At 40.0% G+C, this 23,785-nt stretch overlaps 1 protein-coding gene across 2 annotated transcripts in view; it reads right to left on the reverse strand.

Annotated features, from left to right (window-relative positions):
• The window catches only part of ablim2 (actin binding LIM protein family, member 2), a 235,904-nt gene that overhangs the window by 113,859 nt on the left and 98,260 nt on the right, over positions 1-23,785 (reverse strand). For both annotated transcript variants that reach the window (XM_030075915.1, XM_030075916.1), the window contains exons 3-5: positions 10,655-10,838; positions 1,730-1,842; positions 719-845 (exon numbers count right to left, since the gene is read on the reverse strand). In XM_030075915.1, coding sequence (XP_029931775.1) covers positions 719-845; positions 1,730-1,842; positions 10,655-10,838 — 424 coding nt within the window. The remainder of the gene's footprint in view (positions 1-718; positions 846-1,729; positions 1,843-10,654; positions 10,839-23,785) is intronic.

Below are 23,785 nucleotides of genomic sequence, written 5' to 3' on the forward strand. Positions count from 1 at the left end.
GGCAGCTATTCGCTGCAGGCCTTTATTTATTTTTGCCCCAGGTCATTATCGTGATGACAGCTACTGTCCAACATATTTACAGTCGGTCGATTTAATATTACGGTACACCCTTTTGTTCTAACGTTAGCTAGCGCTCTTATTTTGACAGAAAACGGAAGTGCCGCACTGTTATTGTGTGGCTAACTGTTTACTTCTGCAAAAATAAGGTGAGTAGCCTTATTTTGGGTTACCTACATATAATGCAAATAATCGCCCCGGCGGATATTCGGGTGGGCGTTTAACATGCAAAATGCGTGCAGACCCCAGGCGTTTATAAGAACCCGGCGGCTATTTGCGGCCGGGCGATTAATTGGTGAAATACGGTACACAAAAACTGTTTATAAATATTATAAATACAGTTTTTTTTAAATTACAGTCACAAGAAAACGTGTGATTATCACAAATTTAGATTTGAATTAAATTACAACAAAGCTATCATAAATTTTTGTTTTAAAAAATATCCACTTAAAATCAACAATAAAAGAAACAGTGAAATTGTTAAGAGGGTTTCAAAGAGTTACTGTAAGTGCCACTAAGATGAGTGATAGTAGCAGTAGTGGTGGCGGTAGTACTAGTACTAATACCAGTAGTAGCAGTAACAGCATTAGTAGTAGAAATAACACTATCAGTAATAACAGTGTGAGTTTTACGAGTAGTAGTGGATTTCAGATTGACTTACTTGCTGATGTACTCGGCATTCAATACTTTGTTACAGACTTTACACTTGAAGCAGCCCAGGTGCCAGTGCTTGTCCAGAGCCACCAGAGACTGCTCATTCTTAAACTCTTTACCACAACCACAGCAGTCTGCAGAAAGAGAGAGGTCAGAGATCAGCTGGATGTAAGACAAGAAGATACAGGGCCACAACTGTTACCTCTAAGCCAAATGACAAATGACAAATACATAGGCCCTTTCCTCCAAGAAGCAACTTGTTCTGTTCCAGTTCATGAACTGGAAACTTGAAAATTTTAACCTTTCTAAGCATTTCAACCAAAAATAATTTTTTCCACCTGGATCCAAAAAATTGTAGGACCTGAAGTGGTAACCATGATGACAAGAGTGGTCTTGTATTATTCTACATGGAAAGATGAAGACGATGGAGAAATCAAATTGCATGCAGTGGTCTGCAGAAAAAATAAAATGATTGCTTTCAATTTGGATATGTCCTGAATTTCAATAAAAGACTGAAGGGAGTACTAGAAAAAAGTAAAATGTATCTCAAAGTTCCTGAAGAGTTCCTTACAATTTGGACGTCACCTGAATTTCAGGAAAAGATGAAACCCTGGACAAAATTACCAACATGTTGAAAAAAATGAAGAAGGACTAAAAAGGACTTCAAATGACCTGTTGAAAAGTGGTGCTGGACAGGATAATATAGCTTAGTCTTATGAACTCCTCAACAGCACGCTGGGCCATAGACCAGCAAATCAGCAGACTGGGCTAAATTCAGCCACAGCAATGCTGGAGTCAGTGGCCAGTGACCCGGTGACACCCCCATCACAATGGTTCCACTCAAACTGGTGCAAAGGTGGGACAGTTAGTTAGTCCCATGGTTCAAAGAATCCCAGATGGAACCAGTTCAAGAACCATAATTGTTTTGATCAAAAACAAGAAAGAAACAAGTAAAGTAAAATCTGACCAAATGGAAAATGGTTTCATAATATCAGAGTCAGACAGTATGAGGACTTACTGTGCACAGCCTGGATAGGTGCAGGGCTATTGGCAGGAAGAGGCAGGGTACACTTCTGGCAGATACACTCCTTTCCGTTAAAAGTCACTCGGTCACCAGCCGGGAATGGCTGTCTGCAAACAAACAGAACAAAAGGAAAAAAAATGTCACATTCATCTACCATCTGAATGATTTTAACTGTACTGATATGCAGTTACACATTCTTACACATTCCTACAGAAACAACACCAAAACATTAAAAAGGAAAACATGAATGTCCCTTGGCTGTTTGCAAGTGTTGCTCTGATGCTATCGGTGGGCTAAGTACAGAAAAAATGACAGTTCCTTGGCAGGGCAAGAAGCTGGTCTACTGCCATATGTGGCTTCCTGCAGCTCGAATATGTGACATAAAAGCTGCTATCACACTATTACTGCCAGCAGGTGATGGAAAAATACATCCAGACAGACAGGGACAGGCAGAACAATCTAATACACTGTGTGTATTTTTTATCCATCTATCTATCTATCTATCTATCTATCTATCTATCTATCTATCTATCTATCTATCTACCTAGAGTGCATTCAGACAGTATTCAGACCCCCTTCACTTTTTTCACTTTTGTTATGTTGCAGCCTGATGCTACAATTGTTTAAATTCATTTGTTCTCTCAATAATCTACACTCACTACCCCATAATAGGATAGGATATCTCTGTACTTTGCTCCATTCAGCTTTTCCTCAACCCTGACCAGTCTCCCAGTCCCTGCTGCTGAAAAACAGCCCCACAGCATGATGCTGCCACCACAATGCTTCACTGTTGGGATGGTATTGGGCAGGTGATGAGTGCTGCCTGGTTTCCTCCAGACATAATGTTTGGAAATGAGGCCAAACAGTTCAATCTTGGTTTCATCAAACCAGAGAATCTTGTTTCTCACAGTCTGAGAGTCCTTCAGGTGCTTTTTTGCAAACTCCAAGCAGGCTTTCATGTGTTTTGCACTGAGGACAGGCTTCCGTCTAGCCACTCTGCCATAAAGCCCAGATTGGTGGAGGACCACAGTGATGGCTGTCTTTCTGGAACTTTGTCCCATCTCCACACAGGACCTCTGGAGCTCAGTCAGTGACCATTGGGTTCTTGGTAACCTTTCTTACTAAGGCCCTTCTGCCACAATTGCTCAGTTTGGCCGGGCGAGTTTGGCACAACCAGAGTTCTGGTTGTGCCAAATTATGGAGGCCACTGTGCTCTTGGGAACCTTCAGTGCAGCAGTATTTTTTTGTTGCCTTCCCCAGATCTGTGCCTTGCAACAATCCTGTCTCTGAGCTCTGCAGGCAGTTCCTTTGACCTCATGGCTTGGTTTTTACTCTGATATGCATTGTCAACTGTGAGGCCTTCTGTAGAAAGGTGTGCGCCTTTCCAAATCATGTCTAATCAATTCAATTTACCACAGGTGGACTCTAATCAAGGTATAGAAACATCTTAACAACCATCAAGAGAAATGGGAGGCACCTGAGCTAAATTTCAAGTGTTGTTGCAAAGGGTCTGAATACTTAAGTCAATGCGATATTTCACTTTGTTTTTTTATAAATTTGTCAAAATTTCTAAAATTCTGTTTTCACTTTGCCATTATAGGGTACTGAGTATAGATTGATGAGAGTAAAAATGAATTTAAAAGATTGTAGCATCAGGCTGCAAAATAATAAAAGTGAAAAAAGCGAAGGGGGTCTGAATACTTTATGAATGTACTGTATATACAGCTTTTATTTTTAAACAAAATTCATTTTATTTCTTTTTATTTGTAATTTTTTATGTATTTATTTTGTCTACAAATGTTTCTTTTTGTGTTGGGGGATGGAGGGATGGGCTTTGTATTTGTGAAAAAGAAATAAATTTTATACTTTTCTGGTTCATTTTTTGGTCATATTTTGTATTTTTGAAAGAAATCAAGTGTATTTGCTGAGGTTTCAACAGGTTAATCAAAATGAATTAAGTCTATATAATATAGGTAGCATAAACATATTCTGTGTCTGTATAAAGCATTTCAAAGGTGTTTTAGTATCAGCTAAATTATATTCTCCATCAAACTGAGATAATTACATGGAGTGGTAGAGTAATGTACAGTGGATACAATACAACACAATGGATACACTTGAAACCAGTTCGGTGAAGCTAGACCTATTGAGAGTGCCCACAGTGTGCATCACAGCACCACAGTTTGAAGAGCTTAACCAGGACAACATTAACCAATTTGTTGCTGTGGAGGAAATTCAGACACATAAAACTGAGTCAACCAAGTCCTGTCTAACTAGCTTTCCTATGCTAAGTGAGCCTGCAAGCTAACTGCATCAACTGTAGTGTTTGGTCAGTAGACACAGCATGCGTGCTGCAACTAGATCACGTGGGGAGACCAAATTAAAAAGCATAGAGCAATAAGGGCCCTATCTTGTGCTACCCGCTACCCGCTGCCACTACCTGCTACCCGCAAATTGCGGATTTAGGAACTTCCGCTATCCCTAAGCGGTATCTTGCGCCCACGCTACCCGCTATCCATTATGCCGACTCCGTTAATTGCGCCTGGAGGTGTGTCTGTGGGCGTGTTTCATGTGCTACCCCTAAAGTTTGAGCTGTTATGAGAGCGCGACCAGGCGGCTTCAATGCATGCCCTGACGGAGCCTCGCCACGCACACGGTCGGACTGATACCGGGACGCCGCTGGAATGGACTGAGTATATTACTCATATAGACTGTTTAGAGGAAAGACTGTTTTAACTTGGACACTTACACCAGCACGTTTTATTGTTTTATCATAAGCTAGCAGCTGTGCTATATTTTTATTTTTAATATTTTATTTGCCCAATCTACCTTGTCAATAAATTAGTTTACACATAGTTCCACCTCTGCCTCTTGTGTGTTTGTGGTGTGACCCGGGCATTTTACTCAATCAGTACAACCTTGTGACACGTCCACTTGGACACATGTGGCTCCACCTCCCAAATTAACTCGCCTATAATATAATATATAATATGTATATATATAAAGCCAACTTGCTTTAGCCTCAGTAGAACCCCTGAGAAAATCTACCTCCCTCTCTCCATCACGGGTTTAGGATTTAGGATTTAGGGTAGCGCAGCCTGCCCTTAAAGGCAATGGCACCTGGCACACTGATTGGTGTAATTGGCGTAACGCCCAAAACACGCCTATGCATAATGTAGCGGGTAGCGCAGGTGTTTTACGGATAACGGGAGGTGCGCAAGATAGCAACTTTTGCGGGGGAACGCCTCTTGTGCAATGCTAAATCCCTAAATAATGGGTTTAGGGACTTTGGCGCAAGATAGGGCCCTAAGTCTGAATCAGGTCAAAATGAATGAGAGACAATATCATCAGTTCTGTTACTTTATATAAATTAAATAAGAAAAATTTTACAAACCTATGGAGCATTGTCATTATGACAAAAAAAAAAAAATCCATCTGTTTCATACATGACACAGATGACAGTTTTGCACCAAGACATACTACTAACATACTAACCCAGCCACTCAAAAAGAGGTCCTATGAGGTTCTAGAGCAGTGGTCCCCAAACTACGGCCCGCGGGCCGGATACGGCCCGCCTCCACATTAGGCCCGGCCCCCTGAACAATACCAGAGACGCATTATGATTTTTTTTTTTTTTTTTTTTTTTCAGTCTGACCACGCGATCGAGACTAATACACGCATAGAACGTGACAAGCCTACTGGAACCTACAAAAGGATTATAAGGAAGGAACACAAGGACTTTGAGAGACTGCTCATATGAGTCATTTACGCAGTGGCGGTTCTGCCTATGTTGCCGCTCTAGGCGATATTACTGGCTTGCGCCCTTTCATGTTACTACTCCAACCGGGGCAGCATCAGTCGGCATCAGGCGAGCCGGCACTGGCCGGCATTAAGCCGCTCACCTGTCAGATGCGGCAGACCAGACCGGGTGGGCGCGGTACCGGCCCGCCTGATGCCGACTGATGGTACTGATGGCATGTGCGGGTCAATACGGTAGTCTAGAACAGTGTTTCCCAAATACTGGGTCGTGACCCACATGTGGGTCGCATGAGATTTTATTTGGGTTGCCAAATAAATTTGTAGTATTTCTTCCATGTCCAGTCTAGCCTATTTAAGATCTATATCTGCAGTACACCTTTTAGCCACATGAGGGAACTCGTTGTTATTTTTACATTTTTTTTTTTTTAAACCATACTCGCACTTTCCGCTCAGATCACCAATAGTGTGTTTCCGCCATATTTTCGCCGTAATTCGTGCGCTGCCAGCCACAATGGATGCTTGGCTGATCAAAAAGAGAGCCCCGGATAAAGACACTACTACCCAAACTACCACATCCGAGGGAAGCTGGGGTAAAGCTGAACGTGCACCGACCTCGGTGGGGAAAACAAAACAGAAAAAAGACCAGACTGACACTGCTAGCCAAACTACCGCCCGTGATGGAGGCCAGCCTGAGGGTGAAGTCAACCTGCAACCGGTCTCATTCAGCCCGCAAGTGACGGCACAGGCGTTGATGAGCCGCCCACTAAGAAGAGAAAATCTGTGGCAAGGCCATACAAAGACTATTTTTTGAAATATGGCTTTGTTAATTGCTCCAATCCAAACCAGGACCCACGACCAATGTGTGTAATCTGCAGTGAAAAACTCGCAAATGAGAGTTTAACATACTGTCAGTAGCAACAAACAAAATTATTACAGTTAAACAAAGTTATCATTTGTCAAGCAATCTATATCTTTTTGAGATGGCTGTTTTACCTATTCAAGATGAAGTGATGTGGTAATGGCACTAAAAATGGCCAGAAATGGCAATTTATGTACAAGTTCGCTCTTGTGATTTATAGATAAAGCCTACATTGTGATTTGGGTCGCAGTGGTTTGTCATTTTTAAAAAATGGGTCCCCAGAAAAAAAGTTTGGGAAACACTGGTCTAGAAAACTGGCGATTTTTTTTTCTTGTGCGCCCCCAAGTAGATTGCGCCCTGGGAGGTTGCCCACACTGCCCATAGCAAAAACCGTCCCTGCATTTAAGTAAGAGATTCTGCTCTGACAACTAAGCTGAACTTTTACCTGTTAAGATTGTGCACGGCACAACAGAAAGTTAATGTTCCATGGACTTTGTTTTCTGTGAAGAACCCAGAGAGGGTTATTTGTTATTATTTATTTCATAAATAGTGTTATTATATATTTCCTGACTTTATTTTTTTCTGTGAAGAACCCAGAGAGGGTTATTTGATTTTTATTTATTTCATTAATAGTGTAATTTATTTAATTAATACTGTTATTATTTATTTCCAGAGTTTTTTTTTCTGTGAAGATCCCGGAAAGGGTTATTAATATTTGGTTATGTGTGGCTTTCTGGAAAACAATCAATGTTTACATTTAGGCACCCCTGCGATCGTCACACTTTTTCTGTTACAAACTGACCCTCAGAACTGAGGGAGGAGGAGTTCATATAACTCCTCAAAATAAACATTTTTATCTTATTGCACAAGCATTAATGTACCAGTGGCTAGCTTAAATTAAATTGGCTAGACCCAGAAAGTAAGCAGTTCAATATGGCTGCACCACCAAGCAGTCTCTAGGAAACTAGCTTATACCTCAAATGAATTCGCAAGAAACTCCTTCAACAATAAACCAGTACAAAACATCATTTTTTTCATGTAACATCTTTCATATAACATCACAGTAACACAAGGAAGCATTGCTAACATGTTTTGTCAAGTTTACAGTGTTTTGTGTGCAGGGGAATAGTAATCAGAGAGTAATGAGGAAAACCACACACAGCTCTGTCATACACTCATCTGTACTGAATGAGGAAACAGAGCATCCCTGCGTTCCAAATCGCATACTTATACTTTTTACTTTTAGTATGTACTGCAGCTGCCCTTTCAAAGTATGTAGTTTAGTATGAAATATGCATGCATATGCATACTATTGGGACACACTACATACATCATCCCTGAAGTCCGGCCCTCTCGCTCACTTCCGCCGCCGTCCGTAGCGGCAAATTTGAATGTTGTTGTCAAAATGCTGGTGCTGTTTCATACTGCACTGTCCTCTGTCATATTTATTATCTTCTGTCTTCCTGTCGCTTCTGCTGTCACTGAGCGAGTTTTGTGCGATATATGCGTTTTGTTGTCGTCCGTATGTGGGCGTGGCCTGTACACGCAATTCAGTCAGTGCAACGTAACGTCCGCTGCACAAAGGATTGTGGGTCAGAATGGCCAGAGCAGCATGCTGAAATCCATACTGCGAAATCTGACCGGATGTAGTAGAACATCCTGGTACTCTTGGCATACTGCATCTGGCATACTATGTATTGGGACACACTAAATCTTTTTTTTTCCCTACTAAATACTATGATAGTATGAGTACTGGAACGCAGGGCAAGTCTCCCCCTACCGGAGCACTAAGGCATTACCAACAGATCACTGAACAATCAAGGCTCTTCATCACCTATCTGTCTCTAACCCTAACCAATTTTATTAGCAACCAATAATGAAACCAAATGTTATGAACAGATGATATTAACTGTAATAAAGAAGAATGAAATTAACCTTGCTGGGTTTTTTTATATATGAATTAAAATTTTCAGTTGGAGGAGATTAATTATTTTTGTCTGTCACATAGTACCCTATCACAAAGACACATACGTGTTGCTCAAACAAATAAGCGTCATGAAGTTTTATTGGTAGAAGAAAACATATGTCCAACCAAATTAAGTGTTGGGGCCGAGGTGGGACGGGTGGTCCTCACTTTGTCCAGAAATGCTGACATAAGTAGCCCCCGAGTTGACTGTATCAGTTCTTCCAGTCTCTGACCAAAGTGAATTGCCAGTTTAGAGTGAGGCACTCTGGGTATCTGAGAATTTCAAAGCAATGTCTATGAACAGGGAGTTCAGTTTATTCTCAGAACTCCTCAAATGAAGAATCTTTTCTAAGCAAAAAATTTGCACAACAAGTGCATTAGGATTTCAGAAAAAAAAAACTTTTTAAGAGCAGCTATTTTGTCATGAAATAGGAGGGTAAACACAGATGATACCAATGACATTAATTATATTACTGTCCCATTTCTGTCCCCTAAATTGAACAGAACCTAAATTAATGTTTTGAGTGACATTTATGTTTACCCTCCTATTTCATGACAAAATGGCTGCTGTGAAAAGAATCTATTGTTTGTGTGAGGATTATGTAACACTTTACATCAAAGCACACAAGTAGGGGTCACATTACAAACCTCAAATACCAACCACACTAGAACATTCTGAACCCAGTATAATCATGGGCACAGAGATACCTGTATGACAAAACCAATACACACACACACACACACACACACACACACACACACACACACACACACACACACACACAGCCATGTACATGCATTCTTAACTGGAGACAGGTGAAAGTGACTGTGTGACTCGTGTGTAAGCATGTGCATTCCTATATTTATCCATGTATGTATGTTATGGATCATATGTTCCTCTCTCACAGGTACATCATACAAGTTCTGCTATTCACGGTGTGACCCGCTTACAAATACACCAATGCTGCACTGTTTCTTTTACTATAAAGGGAGTATTTAGTTCAGTAAATTCTAGTTTTGAACAGTTAGCTGGTACAAGGTGTGATGGCAATGTTTAGTGTTGATCTTCTCCACAACACAAGACACATGCTTTTCATATTTGGTGCGTGTACACAGGTCAAAAGTTCTGCGCCCTGGAGGATTCCGAAGTTTTGGCAATTCATTTCGGTTGGCTGAAATTTTCCGTAAAATTGGAATTGCGAAAATTCCATGAGTCGGATTCCTTATAAAAGTAATTTCCAAACGTCTCCCAATGGGGCAGCACATTTTTCCAATTCATTGTGTGGGCCTAAACCGAAAGCTGCGGGAAGAGTAATGGGCCGAAAAACGTACAGAATAATAAAGAAAGAAATAGTGGGAAGAACGTGAGTGTGCAAGCTGCCAGCTTGCCCACTAATGACCTCAGACACCAAATTCAATGAAAATTCAGCATTCAAATCTTGACTTAATGATTATTGCTATTAATAGACATTTTGTCAGTGTGTGCAGACAGCCTCAACACCCACTCATCCACATGTCTCCATCTGTTTCACTGTAACAATTGTGACCAAATGTTTGATCCAAATGCTTTAATCCAACAGTTAACAATTCAAGCAAAATAATTTATCAATGTTAATCTTGGTAGATGTTAATCTAACATCTATGTCTTCATGCATCCTGCTCTGTTTTCAAGGATCTTGTGGCTCTGTGCTATTGGACGAGGTTCAGCACCTTGCTCATGTTGTCATGTTGATTGTGGTTAGTGAGAGGGAGAATTACTCCTTCATTTCACCCACCCAGACAATTACTTTGTCTTTTTCACCCTTTGAAATTCAGGAGCCTGGAGAGATTTTATTTACCCATGTGAATGTTTTTTTTTTTTTTTTTTTTTTTTTTTTTTTTTTAATTTAAATTTTTATTTTTATTTTGGGGACTTTCTTTCTTTCTTTCTTTCTTTCTTTCTTTCTTTCTTTCTTTCTTTCTTTCCATCTTTCTTTCTTCTCTTTCTTCTTTTTGTTTTTCAGAGTTCAAAGTTTCAAATTGTTTTCCTAGTTTGAGATTTTTGTGGTATTTTTATGGCAATTTTCTTGTAGTTCAATTTTAAATATATAATGACAAATAATGTTATAATAAAAATAATTATGATTGTTTTCTTGTATTTTAGGTGATTTCTTGGTTGTTTGTTTTGGCAATTTGGCAACAGCCTTAATTTGGCATTTAATGCTGAAAAGGTTCTATTAATGTGAATGTGAATGTACTTTAATTTTAATCCCACCGGTCCTACCTGTATTGACCACTAGGGGGCAAGCTGACTTTTTGTTTTTTGTCTTTGCAGTAAACAGACAGCAGATCTTACTTGCAGGAGGCGCAGACAAAACAGCGGGGGTGATACGTCTTGCCAAGAGCAGAAACCACCTCGCCCTCAATGAAGTCCTGGCAGCTGAAGCAGCGAGTCCCGTACAGCCGCTGGTAGTCCAGAGTGCAGATATACTCCCCCTGCCGCACAAAGAAACCACCCTGGGCCAGATCACAGCCACACACTAAGGTAAGGGTGTAGGGAATGAAGGATGGAGGAAGTAAAAAAGTGAGAAAAGATAGAAGATGAAGATGAAACATGTAGGAGAGAGAAAACAGAAAGGTAGAAAGAAAGGAAAATAAGAATAGAAGAGAGAGAGAACAAGACAAGGAAGTAACAAAAGCGAGCGAGGGGAACAGAGAGGAGGAACGAAGGAGGGAAGGAGAGAGGAGAGAAACAAATTTCATTTAATGCTACTGAAATAGTATTTTTATAGTAGTTTATAGAGCTTTGACATACAAGTCTTTGGCACTCCCACGTCTAATCCACCACTTACATCCGTCAACCAAACATGGCGCCAAACTGCAACATGGTCATCGTCATGTTGGTTTGTCCTTGTTGTATCTTTTGGCTGGTTGGCATGAAAATTTTATGAATTCTCCCTTAACTCAGGAGCAACCTTTCTACAAGGTTTCATGTAAATCCCTTCAGAACTTTTTGAGATATCTTGCTCACAGACAGAAAGACCTACACACCAATTACATAACCTCTGCGTTCTGATAGTACATTCAAAAGTGAAAACTAAGTAAGATATGTAAAAGACATGCTTCAAACATCTTGAAATTTGTTTAATGTGATGTCTTTTGTTTATTAATTTTTCTATCATATTGGTTTTACCATCCTTTTGTTTGCAGTTGTGGTACCTTCTGTGTAAAATAGATAGTAAAAAAAAAAAAAAAAAAAAAAAATATATATATATATATATATATATATATATATTTATATAGTCTATATTTCAATTGTTTTAGTAACTCTACACTTTACTGGTTCAGTAACAGTGATTAATTTAATTTTATATTATGACTAACTTTTGAAAAGGTTAAAATGCTTGTAAAAGTGAGGTATATTAATTTATACTATAATTACTGAATGAATGATTGTTTATTTGTGAATGAGACATACAAACGAAAAGGATAGGTAAGAAGCCAAAGGCTTATGGTAAAACTCCCCCTTGCAATTATTAGTAAATTACATTTACAATCAATCATGGTGTTAGACAAGATCATTAGGCTACTTATATATATATATATATATATATATATATATATATATATAAACAAAGATAAACAATGAAAAGCGAGAAATTGATAACTTAGATGCTCTCTGCTGCTCCCCCCATTGAGGTTTATGCAGAGACTGTCAATTCTTGTTGCTGAAAACATATTAATACTAGTATCATGACATGGTAATACCAGTCCTGCATCCTTAAAGAAGTATGGAGACTCACAAAAGTGTTCATGCTCTAAGAAGAGTAAAAACACATAAGAAAAAAAATCTTGACTCAGGCTTTCATAATTCATGCATCAAAGGGTTAATCTCATCTGGTAATCCAGTCCATAGTTTCACTCCCTTAACTGAAATACACATGCTCTTTAGCGTAGTCCGTGCCTTAGGTTGCTGGAAGTTTAGTGTGTGTCTATAGTCATATCTCCCTTCTCTTTCTTTAAACATTTTCTGTAGGTTACCAGGGAGCAGATTATTTCTTGCTTTGCAGGCTATCTGAGCCATTTTCAGTTCAACTATGTCCAAGAAAAAACAGTTCGTTGGTGTGATGGGTGTATCCAACAATATGTACAATTCTTATAGCCTTTTTTTGCATGACGATGAGGGGATTCAAATTGCTTTCATAAGTGTTTCCCCAGGTTTCAACACAGTGCGACAGATATGGTAGTAGTAGAGTGCAATAAAGCGTATACAAGGATCTCAGCTTTAATACATGTCTTGTTTTTCTTAAGATGCCCAAGCTCCTAGCCGTTTTCGATCTAACAAAGTTTATGTGGGGTTTCCAACTCAGGTTTTGGTTGATTATGACCCCCAGAAATGTATACTCCTGGACTCTTTCAAGTTTTACATTCTCAATGCTTAGCTCTACTTGAGTGCTAGGGTGTACCTTCTTATTGCCAAATAGGATAATTTTAGATTTGCTTATGTTTAGTGAAAGCTTATTACTATCAAACCACAGTTTCAGATTCTCTAGTTCTACTATAATAACCTGCAGCAACTGGTGGAGGTCCTTACCTGAACAAAAAATATTGGTGCCGTTAAACTCCTTGTTAGAGAACAGCAACTTGTGCAAAAAGTACTGAAACATTGAACAGTTGGACATGTGCATTCAAAAGTTTACAGAAGGTCACATTAAGTTCACCTGTAAAGGTTATAATGCATTTTAGGTTCATCCTGAAATTTCACCCGAAAGCCGAATATCCCTAACTTTTTGTGAGTAGTGTATGAGTAATGGGGTCAACTATTTCCATAATGGCTTTCATCAGTAGATATCTTATTTTTTTAAATTCTTAACTATATCAATTATTTCTTTTCTAATTACATCATGTAGGAAGATTGTGAATGGGTTCCTATCAATTGTGTGTTTGGAAGTAGCTCCCCCCTGTGGGGGTTTTATTTTTTTCGCCAAATCCGGCTCCACACTGACAAAGAAGTTATTGAAGCCCTCCACCACATCAACCATGTTGGTTATGTCCTTTTCCTTTTCAGTGAAGTCATTAGGATGATTTATTAGTAGAATTTCTAATAATTTTATTAATTATGTTCCATGTGCCTTTGCTATCATTCCTGTTATTTTCCAATAAATTATTGTAATACTCTTTCTTACACTTTCTGATAATATCAGTTAATTTATTCTTATATCTTTCATATTTAATTTCTTTCTCACTAGTTCTATGCTTTAAAAAGTCTCTAAATAAGGTGTTCTTTTTTTTTTTTGCACGCATTCAAAATTCCTTGTGAGATCCAAGGCTTGTCTGGAGTGTTTGATTTTTTACCCGACCTACCTTGTTACAAAACCGGGCAGCTCTTATCGGATAATTCCAAAAATTTATTTAAGAAACCTCCATAGGCTACGTCCACGTCAGCGGCTTCATACATGTCACTCCATTTTTCTATTGCCAGTTCACATTTAAATGCATCTATTGCGTCATCTGTGCGTAATCTCCTGCTTATAGGTCTAGTCATTGTGTCCCTCTTCATCTGGCCTTCCTAATCAAACATTACAAAAACTGGTAAATGGTCTGTTATGTCATTCATTAATAATCCACTGATTATATTATTAATTATGTTGTTAGTAAAAATATTATCTATTAAAGTAGCAGAGTGTGAAGTTATTCTGCCTGGCTTGTTAATGACAGGATATAAGCCATGTACAGCATGTACATGGCCCCCGTAAGTTCATCTATCATAAGTTGCTTGTTAGGATTTAATAGATTAATATTAAAACTGCCACAAATGAAAGCAACCTTCTGTTCGGCTTTTGTCAGTAAGTCCTCCTTGTGTCTCTGAAAGTAACAATACATGAGCTGGACGCCCTATAGACGCAACTGACCAAAATATTCTTCTGTCTTTCCATGCATATCTCCACCGTATTGCATTCGCATAAACCCTCAATATCAGTTGTCATTCCTTCCACCACCTTGAATTTTAAATGATTCTGAATATATAGAGCTGTCCCGCCTCCCCCTTTGTTTGTTCTATTCATATATTTAAAGTCATATCCATCTAACTGAAGATCCGTTACTCCTTTTGATTCTTAAATCCAAGATTTCGAAATGGCTATCACAGAAAAGGGTGTGGTGAACTGGCTTAGATAATCTTTAATATGTTCAAAATTTGCGTATAAACTTCTGCCAGTGTATAATTGAGAATCGACTAGGCCCATCTTCATCATTGACTTGTTCGTCTGTATAGTAACCACAGTTGATTTTAATGTTCTTGAAAAAATTACTTTCAGGGTCTATGTCTTGTTCAAAATCATGCATATTTAGGTGTAGTGAATAACCCAGCACACAGCATCAAAATAGCAGAAGGATAGAATAATCCAGCCCACACCATCAAGATGAGCGCACAGCACACAGCAACAAATAATAGAGATAGAATAATCCAGCACACACCATCAAAATAATAAGATAATAATAGGAGTGATACCAATAATAAATCGCTTCCCTTATTGGCCTACAGTTCACAAAACTATACGAGGAGGTACAAATGTCCATTGGCTGGTCAGTCCGTAGCCACACCCAGCACACAGACACAGCTCTTATTGCTGACTGGCATCTCCAGCATCGAGTAGAGGTCTTGCTATCACAGGGGCATGTGAAAGAGTTTGTTCTGGATGAGGGCGAGGTGTACAGAGATGACCAGAATTGTAGTTGCAACAACACTTTTATTTTCTTCTTGCAAGATAAGGTAGGTTCAAAAAATAGAAAAGGGAAAATCAACAAACTCACATTAAATGTTTATCTCCAACAATCAGAACTGCTGTCTTTCCTAATACACTGTAGGGCAAAGCTTGCAAGAGCATTGTGCCCCACACCATCCTCACTCTTCCCTCATTCAAGGCAGACTGAGCTTATATCCCCTGAACCTGGCCTCCCTTACTAGACCAAACAAACTGTTCTCAAGCACACGGTAAATGTATACATTTCACCTACAGTTCAAATGCAGCAAGACAAGGAAAACATGTCCAAAACCATACAGAAAATAATCTTCCTCAACAAGGTAAGTACACTTCATCTTAATAAGTAAACATCAATTTATATTCGGAAAACAACATTTTACATATCAATGCAAGGTCCCCTGGCTAGTGGTATGCCCTAATGACATCGCCATCCCTATAAATGGAGCTCTGCACACCTGTGTCACCCCTTTGCTTGTCAGCCCAAGTAACCGGATATGGTAAGTATGTGTGTTTGTACATAGATTGCAATAATATGTTTGAACCTCTTTTGGGATGAATAAATGTGTGTTTGAACCAAACCTTTGTTATGTCATTTCAAATTCAATTCAATTCAATTCAAAGAACTTTATTATTGTAATATGATTTATATGTGCAGAAAGTTTTTCTGGTTAAGTTGTAGAGATGTAAACTCCCTGAATACTACGTAGCATGCATTGTAGCAAACAGGTTGTTTGGACCACATGGTTGAGAAATTAAAGGTGAATATACTGCAACAGAAGAAACAAGTGTGAATATGGATGAAAATATGTATGAATGTATTTGTTAACATGAAATAAATGAAAACAATGTGTAACTGAAAAAAAGTAGGTAGTTGTAAAGTTTAAGTGGGGAAGGCAGGCCCTGTCTTCACCACAGGGCACAAGTCCATTGATGATTGATAAGGTAAATTGCTAAATTGCTTAGGCGCCACCAGTGCAAACATAGCAGATGTAGGCCTATCAGGTGGCAATGTGAGCGCACAATTCGCACATCCATGGCAAGATGTTTGTGCACCCTCAGTCTCGCAATCACAGGACCACGCATTTCCGACACCCATACACCATTTCCGTTCCATAGACCCACAGACACCCACACACTCACATGCACCCAAACACAATTACGCAGTAGCTCCCATACGCACCGCGCCAATCCATGCACATTCTCCAATACCCATACACAGTTAAGCATCCACTCACATACACACTCTTTAGCAGACGCGCTTCTCTGGCTATCTCGGCATTTTTTGTTGTGAGGTGTTCGTTCATGTAGATAGATGTTCCCTTGAGTTTTCTCCCTTGCGTCAGTAGTTCAGTTCTGTGCTTGCGATTCACAAACCGAATGATGATCGAGGGTTTAGCTTTGCGGTCCCTTCGTGGAAGAGAGTGACAAGCAGCTGTTTTTATCCAACAAGATGTTTTTACTATAAAATTGACTACCTGCGTTTCCAGCGACTCTTGGTCTTCCAAGCGCAATCCCTCTTCACCTCCTGCCCCGGAGAGCGCTGCCGCTGCATACATCCTTGGTTTAACATCCATCCCGCTGATAATCACATCTTCCTTTCAGGTGAAAAGCTCCAGGTCTTGGACTTTATTGCAAGCTTCACCTTGAGTTGGTTTACTTCCATCAAGAGGTTCACCAGCTCTGTTTGTTTCGCTGCCACCTGTTTCACCTCTTCCGACAGCTTCTTCAACGTTTCGTTCATTTCTTTTATGTTTTTTTTCCATCTTCGTCCCTTTTTGGGACCTTAGAGTCTCCCTTCACCAAGTTTGATCTTTTAAAAAAATTAACTAAGCTTTGATCAAACATCAAACCAAACCGAGAGAAGCCGCAAGACTTCTCTCCACCTGCACCGGAAGCGAACCATGGGACTAGGAAGTGAGTGACTACTATTTTTAACTTAGAGGTACTGTATGTAAAATTTCTGAGGGTTGATTTATGTCAGCAACATTTAGACTCCATTGGTTAAAAAAAAAAAAAAAAAAAAAGAGCATGTAATCTATCAGTGAACTGGGCATGTAGACTTAATTATCAAATTACATGCTAATTTAAATTTTTTGTCTGCTGTGTCTAAACAGTCCTAACTTAAAAAAACAGGTTCAGTATATTTCAACCCAGGCTTTATTAAAATGTAAATCTAAAACAGTTCAACAGGACAAAAAACATTATCAGTGTTCTTTTTGAAAACAGGGAACTCACAGCAGAGTAAAATACATCTGGAAATTGTCCACCCATAAAATGGTTGCAAACATTTCTTTCTATCAAGGTACTGTATATTTATGATAATGCATTGGCTTGTACATTCACAGTCTATTTATGCTGCTTCATGGGAAATCAAATCTCAGAATTTTCATCTTCTCAATTTCCAACCTGTGACAACATGGCATTCATGGTGTCAACTCATACTCATGCAAAGAAACTCAAGTTTTCTCAAATTCAGATTTTTGAGTTGAAATTGACAAGTCAGGAACTGAGATCTGAGTTCCCATGAATGCAGTGGTAGCAGTATTCTGTCCCTGATACGCGTGTCATCTACGCACCACTGACAGATAGTGTTTTTAGTGTTTTCTCCGCCATCATGTATTGCTGATGCCGACCAGGCATATGAAGCGCGATGATGAGCGAGGAATGCTTGAGGTGAAGCTTGCTTTCCTTGAACTGTTATGCCCGCTGTAGGTTTGCTTTTTTACTATTCTGTCCCTGATATGCGTGTCATCTACGCACCACTGACAGATAGCTAACCTGGCTGACTTCTAGCCTATGAGTCATGTGATCTGAACTGACCACTCAGAAAGCACTTAAACTCAATACTGTTATATACCACAAACCACCACCAGGTGGTGCAAAAAAGAATGAATTTGAGGCCACAGAATGTGTGCCATGACAAGCAGCAAACAGAATGGATGTACAAGGCAATGTACGTGCTGTTTCCTGTTTCCTGTTTTTAAGGAGGACCTTTGTAATGATCTTTGCCCTGTTGGAACAGCGTTGAAAATTTAAACATGACCTGGGTTGAAAAATGAAATTTTAAAAAATTTGACCCTTGGTAATTTTTGCATAGTGCACTTTTAACTCTCATTACAGGATGGTTTTGATGTAATGAAATCCAACACACACACACACACACACACACACACACACAGAGCACACAGCACACATACACTCATGCATTCTCATTTGAAGAAAGAGGGGGAGGTGTTGTGGATGGAAAAGCCATTTTGACCTGACGTGTGTCTGTGTGTGTGTGTGTGTGTGTGTGTGTGTGTGTGTGTGTGTGTGTGTGTGTGTTCAGTGTTTGGGTTAGGGTTAGGGTTAAACTTAACAATGCAGGACAGAAACTCAAAAGTGACACACTCTCTCTCTATAAACTCACTCTATAAACATACACACTCACCACTTGACACAGGGTAACCGTGGCAACCACATGACATCAGGGAGTGGCCATGCCCTTGGGGGAAATCTCACTTTATTTTTCCTCTACCAATAGTAAAAACAAAGTCCCTCCCTCTCTTTTCTTTTCTGTGCTTTTATTTTCTTTTTTCCAGGACACTGATAATTTTTCCCCTCTGTCTTCCCTCCTTTCTTCAGCACCCTGTAGAGTACAAACCCATGCACACCCACACACACAATCATGTAAGCCATATGGATGAGATCACACACACACACACACACACACACACACACACAGCTACCCAGTGCCTATGGGCTTCTCATTGAGGTGTCAGTGGAAACTGCAGGCAGACAGCTCCAAATGAAACAGCCATGTGACAAGATGTGACCCGACCAATGGAAAGCGTCCTGGGCCACCTCTCGGCCCCAAGACCAGCATGACAGCAGGGCAATACCTCGTCCTGCGTCCGAGTTTCATCCAGCCCATTCTCATTCCAAGGGCATCAAATAGCACAGCTTGGTTATACCCTTCTGTGTCTGATACCAATACCACCCATTAGAGGCCAAAGGCACCCTTGGGCATCAGCCTGAGATCCCGGGGATAGTGATGTAGTATAAAGTGCAAGAAAGTACATGAAAGAAGGTGGTTGGAATGGATGGTGGGCATGTAAGCCACAGGATCCTCATGTACAAGACTGTTTGATTACCATTTCCAGAGACCTTTGTGTGTGTGACCCAGTTTCCATTTTTTTGCCTAAACCTAACCTTTCTCTAACCTTGACCAAGTGGTTTTGTTGCCTAAACCTAACCACATGACAAGATAAATGTGAGAAAGCCTGATATGTGTCATCCTGATGCTGAAGGGTGCCTTCAGTGTCAGCGGTATCAGATGCGAAAGGGGTATGACCTCGCTTCAGTATTTGATGACCTGGGAATAAGGATGATTTGATTTCATGGGGATTTGAAGCAGGGCTGGCTGGCAGTGCAGCTCAGTAAATCAGATCTGCCATTATCTACCTATGATATGATGAATATGATACAGCTTAAATGACTTCATATTTATTGAAGAACTGTTCAGTATTACACTGGGTACATCCACTAATGTGTTTAGACGAGGGATATGTTTTCATCCCATTGTGTCTGTTCCTTTGTCTCTGTGTTAGTCTGTTTGTTAGCAGAATGAAAGGAAGAAAGTTAAGAATGGATTTGGACCAAACTTCGTGGAATGGTTATACATGGGCCAAGACAGACCTGATAAACTTTTCATGCTGACTGGTCAAAAATGTGTGCCCTATAGAGACTAGTTCAAGTTCAAGTTCAAGAGTCTTTATTATCTCCTAGGGGCAATTTGTTTCACAGCATGTAGTAAAAACATAGAAAAAAAACAAACAAACAATTCCAGTTTTTTGAAAAAAAAAACATTCCAAAAAACATTCGATCCCACAAAAAACATTCAAACAAGGTCATTTAAGAGCCTGATCACGGCAGGGACAAATGAAGCTCTCAGTCTATTAGTCTTGCTTCTCGGAAGCAGATATCTCCGCCTCGAAGGTAGCAGCCTGAACTCCTCATGCAAGGGGTGGTCTGGGTCAGCCAGGATCAGTCTGGGTTTGGTCACTGACCTCACCTTGTGTAGGTCAGAGAGGTCATTTAGGGCTGTGCCAGCAATTTTGCTGCACACCCTAACAATTCCCAATATTTTGTTCCTGTTTTTACATGTTAAAAGACCAAGCCAACAGATAAAGTTAAAAGTTAGTAAAGACTCAATAAAACAAGAAAAAAATATTCTCATAAAAGTAGTATCCACTTTAAAACTTCGGAGCTTGCGATAAAAGTACATCCGCTGATGAGCCTTCTTACATACCCCTTTTCCACCAGGGCTGGTTCGGAGCCGGTGCCTGACTTAGTACCAGTTTTTTGGTTTTCCACCGCCCAAGCAGGGGCCAAACTGGTGCCAAACTGGTTCCAAACTGGTGCTAGGCAAGCACCGACTCCGAGCAGGGGCTAAACAGGAGTCGGTGCTTGCCTAAACACCAATGATGCGGCCCACCGCATCATTGGTGGGCGGACTTACAGACTCAAACGGGAGCAGCAATCACTATAAACAAAAAAAAAAACAAACAAACAAACAAACAAAAAAAAAGCTAAACATACTCACCGTTCGTTCCGACCACGAATACGACGGGTAGCCGGCAATAATTGCGTTTTTCACCTCTAGACCGCAATGTAGGCTTGTAAACACACGAGCAGTATTTGTATCGCTACGGTGGGTCGTCCATGTTTGTTGTTGTGATTCCAAGCGAGCGTCTCGCACACCCACATGATCACGTTTTACGATGACGTAATGACGTGGCTCTGACTTGGCTCTGCTTGGCTGTTGGCCGGTGGAAAAGCAAACCGGTTCTTTGTTGGCACCAGTTAAGCACTGGCTCTAGCACCAGCTCCGAACTAGCACCAGGTGTTTTTTGGTGGAAAAGGGCCAACAGAGTGTGTCAACATGGGCATCAAAGGTCAGCCTGTCATCAATTACAGTTCCCAAGTATTTATACTGGTTCACTACCTCCACCTTTTCTCCAAGGATTACTGCAGGTGAGGTGACCGTACTATCTTTTCTAAAGTCAATGAGCATCTCCTTCGTCTTTGTGACATTAATCTTTAAAAAGGATTAATGTACTAGGGATGGGCATTTTCAGTGATTTCAATATTTGAGTACTCGAATTACATTATGAATGAGTAATCGATTACTTGTAAATTATATATTTTACCGTAAAAAAATAAATACGGGAGGCTCATACTTAACATTGGTTCGTCTAATGTTTCCAGTTGGACATGGACCTCCCCGACATGGCCAATTGTTTACTAAAAAGCAGGCTTATGGTTGTCAGAGAACATTCTTACATCATACTTAAAACATTTATGTGAATAAACAGCCAACAATGTAAACTAAGTGCAATTCCCAATGCATTTATTGAACAACCGCAACAGGTCCATCAATCACTTTGTTGTAACATTCAGCTGCCAGACGTTACAGCGGTATGGACTTCTGTTCTGTGTCGTTAACACGTAACTCTCAATCAACAGCTTAACTCATAAACACAAGGTTCAAATACATCTAATCTTTTCCGCTCTGGTATCATCACTTTGGCGTGTGCTAACAGGGCTAGCAAAAGATGTGATGCGAGGCTGCCTGTTAGCTGTCTCCGCTGTTTTCTCTTTGTGCTTTAAACTCATGTGGTTAAGCATCAAGCCAGTATTTCTGTGATATACAAGTTTAACGCCACATATGCACATGCATTGCACGTTATCGTCGTCCTTTTTGTCAAAGTATTTCCACACATCACTCTTCCTGGTTGCGGCTGACATGGTGCATGTAACGCCAAATGAGTTGTAGTTAAAACCAACACACTGCACAGGTGCGGGAATAGAAAGACGTTACTCGAATACTGACATCAACAACGAGTACTCAAGTACTCAAGTAATTGTACCCACCCCTAATAAAGACAAGGTGCAAAGCCCCCTAATGGATTCATATAACAACACAAGATTTTGTGGAAAGGTTGGTTATGAGCCATGGAACAGCAGATAAACTTTTCACTGACCAAAAATGGAGCAACCATACACACAAAACTGTTTAATGGTTAATATTTGATTTATTAAAAAAAAAAAAACTGACAAAAGTTTAATTTGGGCAACTATGTGACATGGAAATTGGTATTTCTTGAGAATTGCATAGTACTGGTAGGGATTTTTTCTTTTCTTTTTTTTGTATTTTGCATTACAACGGTCGAAGTAAAAGACTTTAAATATGGACACAATATTGTCAGGTTCAGTACAACAATATTTGTATCAGTATGGGTCTTTAAAGCTCCATATTGGCAGCCTTGCTAGAGGAAGTTAGAGGACCTGGTTACATAGCTATTTTGGTCTGGGTTCGGTCATAATTCAGCTTATCTGTCTTTATCTGTCTCCAAATTTCCTAAATTTGGGATTTTAGGAAACGTAGGAATCCTAAGTGAATAAAGCACCAAAGTTTGGTCTGCACTGTACTTTGCCTCTGACTTCACTTAAGTCCAGCCGTTCAATGGTCACTGTTCACATAAACTGTCAGGCTTTGGACCAAATTGTGTTTTTTTTTTTTTTATTGGTTTATTTTTCATTTTCACATTTTCTATGGCAGTTGTAGTAATATAGCTCTAGTGTTGCAACACTGCAAAACTGGTTGAACAAGAGGGAAACGCCTAAGTGTGTGCCTCGAGGGACAAACGGAACTCAAAGTAACAGAAACTATGTATTTACACAGTAAATAAAGCTTGCCATTACTTTTTTAAAGGCTGCATGACGCTATATATTCTGGCTAGAACTAGCTGAGTCCATTCTGCAATTTCAAAACAGCTGTCTAATTAGCAATTGGTTTTTGATGCTAATTTCTCAATGAGTTCTCAATCAGAAGTGAAATTTCAAGCTTTCACATTTTCCTGCTACTTGTGTAACTTCCCAACTCTTATCTTCTTATAAAAACTTTGACCAGCATGTTGGATGACCTTTGTTCACTTGTTTGTACCATTAACTTTTTTATCAAGCTCTCCCAGGGCTACGCCAGGCCAATAAAACAACTAAAACAATAAGCTGGGAATGTTTTCTCAGGAAGTGGACGACATAGTTTCCAGTGGCTACATCAGCTCTCTGGAATCCGGTTCAGATGCTGGCAGTGGGTCCAGAGTGAGATAATGCTCTGATGGAGTAAACAGCAGAATGGAAAGCTGGGTGGATGGGGTGTGTGTGTGTGTGTGTGTGTGTGTGTGTGTGTGTGTGTGTCAAAGATAAAATCCAAAGTCTTGGAAAATTTTGACTTCTTCTCAATAAATGCTGTGCAGTGTGTACCATTTGCAAAACGGAAACACAACAAATCAACAATCCCTAGCCACCAGTTCTTTGGTGAAGAGTTAATTCCCCAGATCTATGAAGGCATTAAAAAAAGGAAGAGATCACTCTGTGACTCTGACTGAGTGGCTATCACAGCTGACGGATGGAAGTTGCAACAATGGGCTCTGTTACCTATGGTGGCCGAGAACCGCCAAACGCTCTCCATCCCGTGTGTCTCTCCATTGGGCTGTTACGCTGAGAGTGCCCCCTGCAGGTTTGGAGTTATGAAGGGTTTTTCTTTTTCGTTTGGCGGTTCTCGGCCACCGTAGTTACCATCACCGCCCATTTCATTTATAAAGACTGGACTATGGGACTATGCATAATGTAATTCTACAAACCAGACTGCTGAATGATGCATACACTGGAGAAAACAT

The sequence above is a fragment of the Myripristis murdjan genome, chromosome 18 (genome assembly GCF_902150065.1).
Source record: "Myripristis murdjan chromosome 18, fMyrMur1.1, whole genome shotgun sequence".
Classification (NCBI taxonomy): domain Eukaryota; kingdom Metazoa; phylum Chordata; class Actinopteri; order Holocentriformes; family Holocentridae; genus Myripristis; species Myripristis murdjan.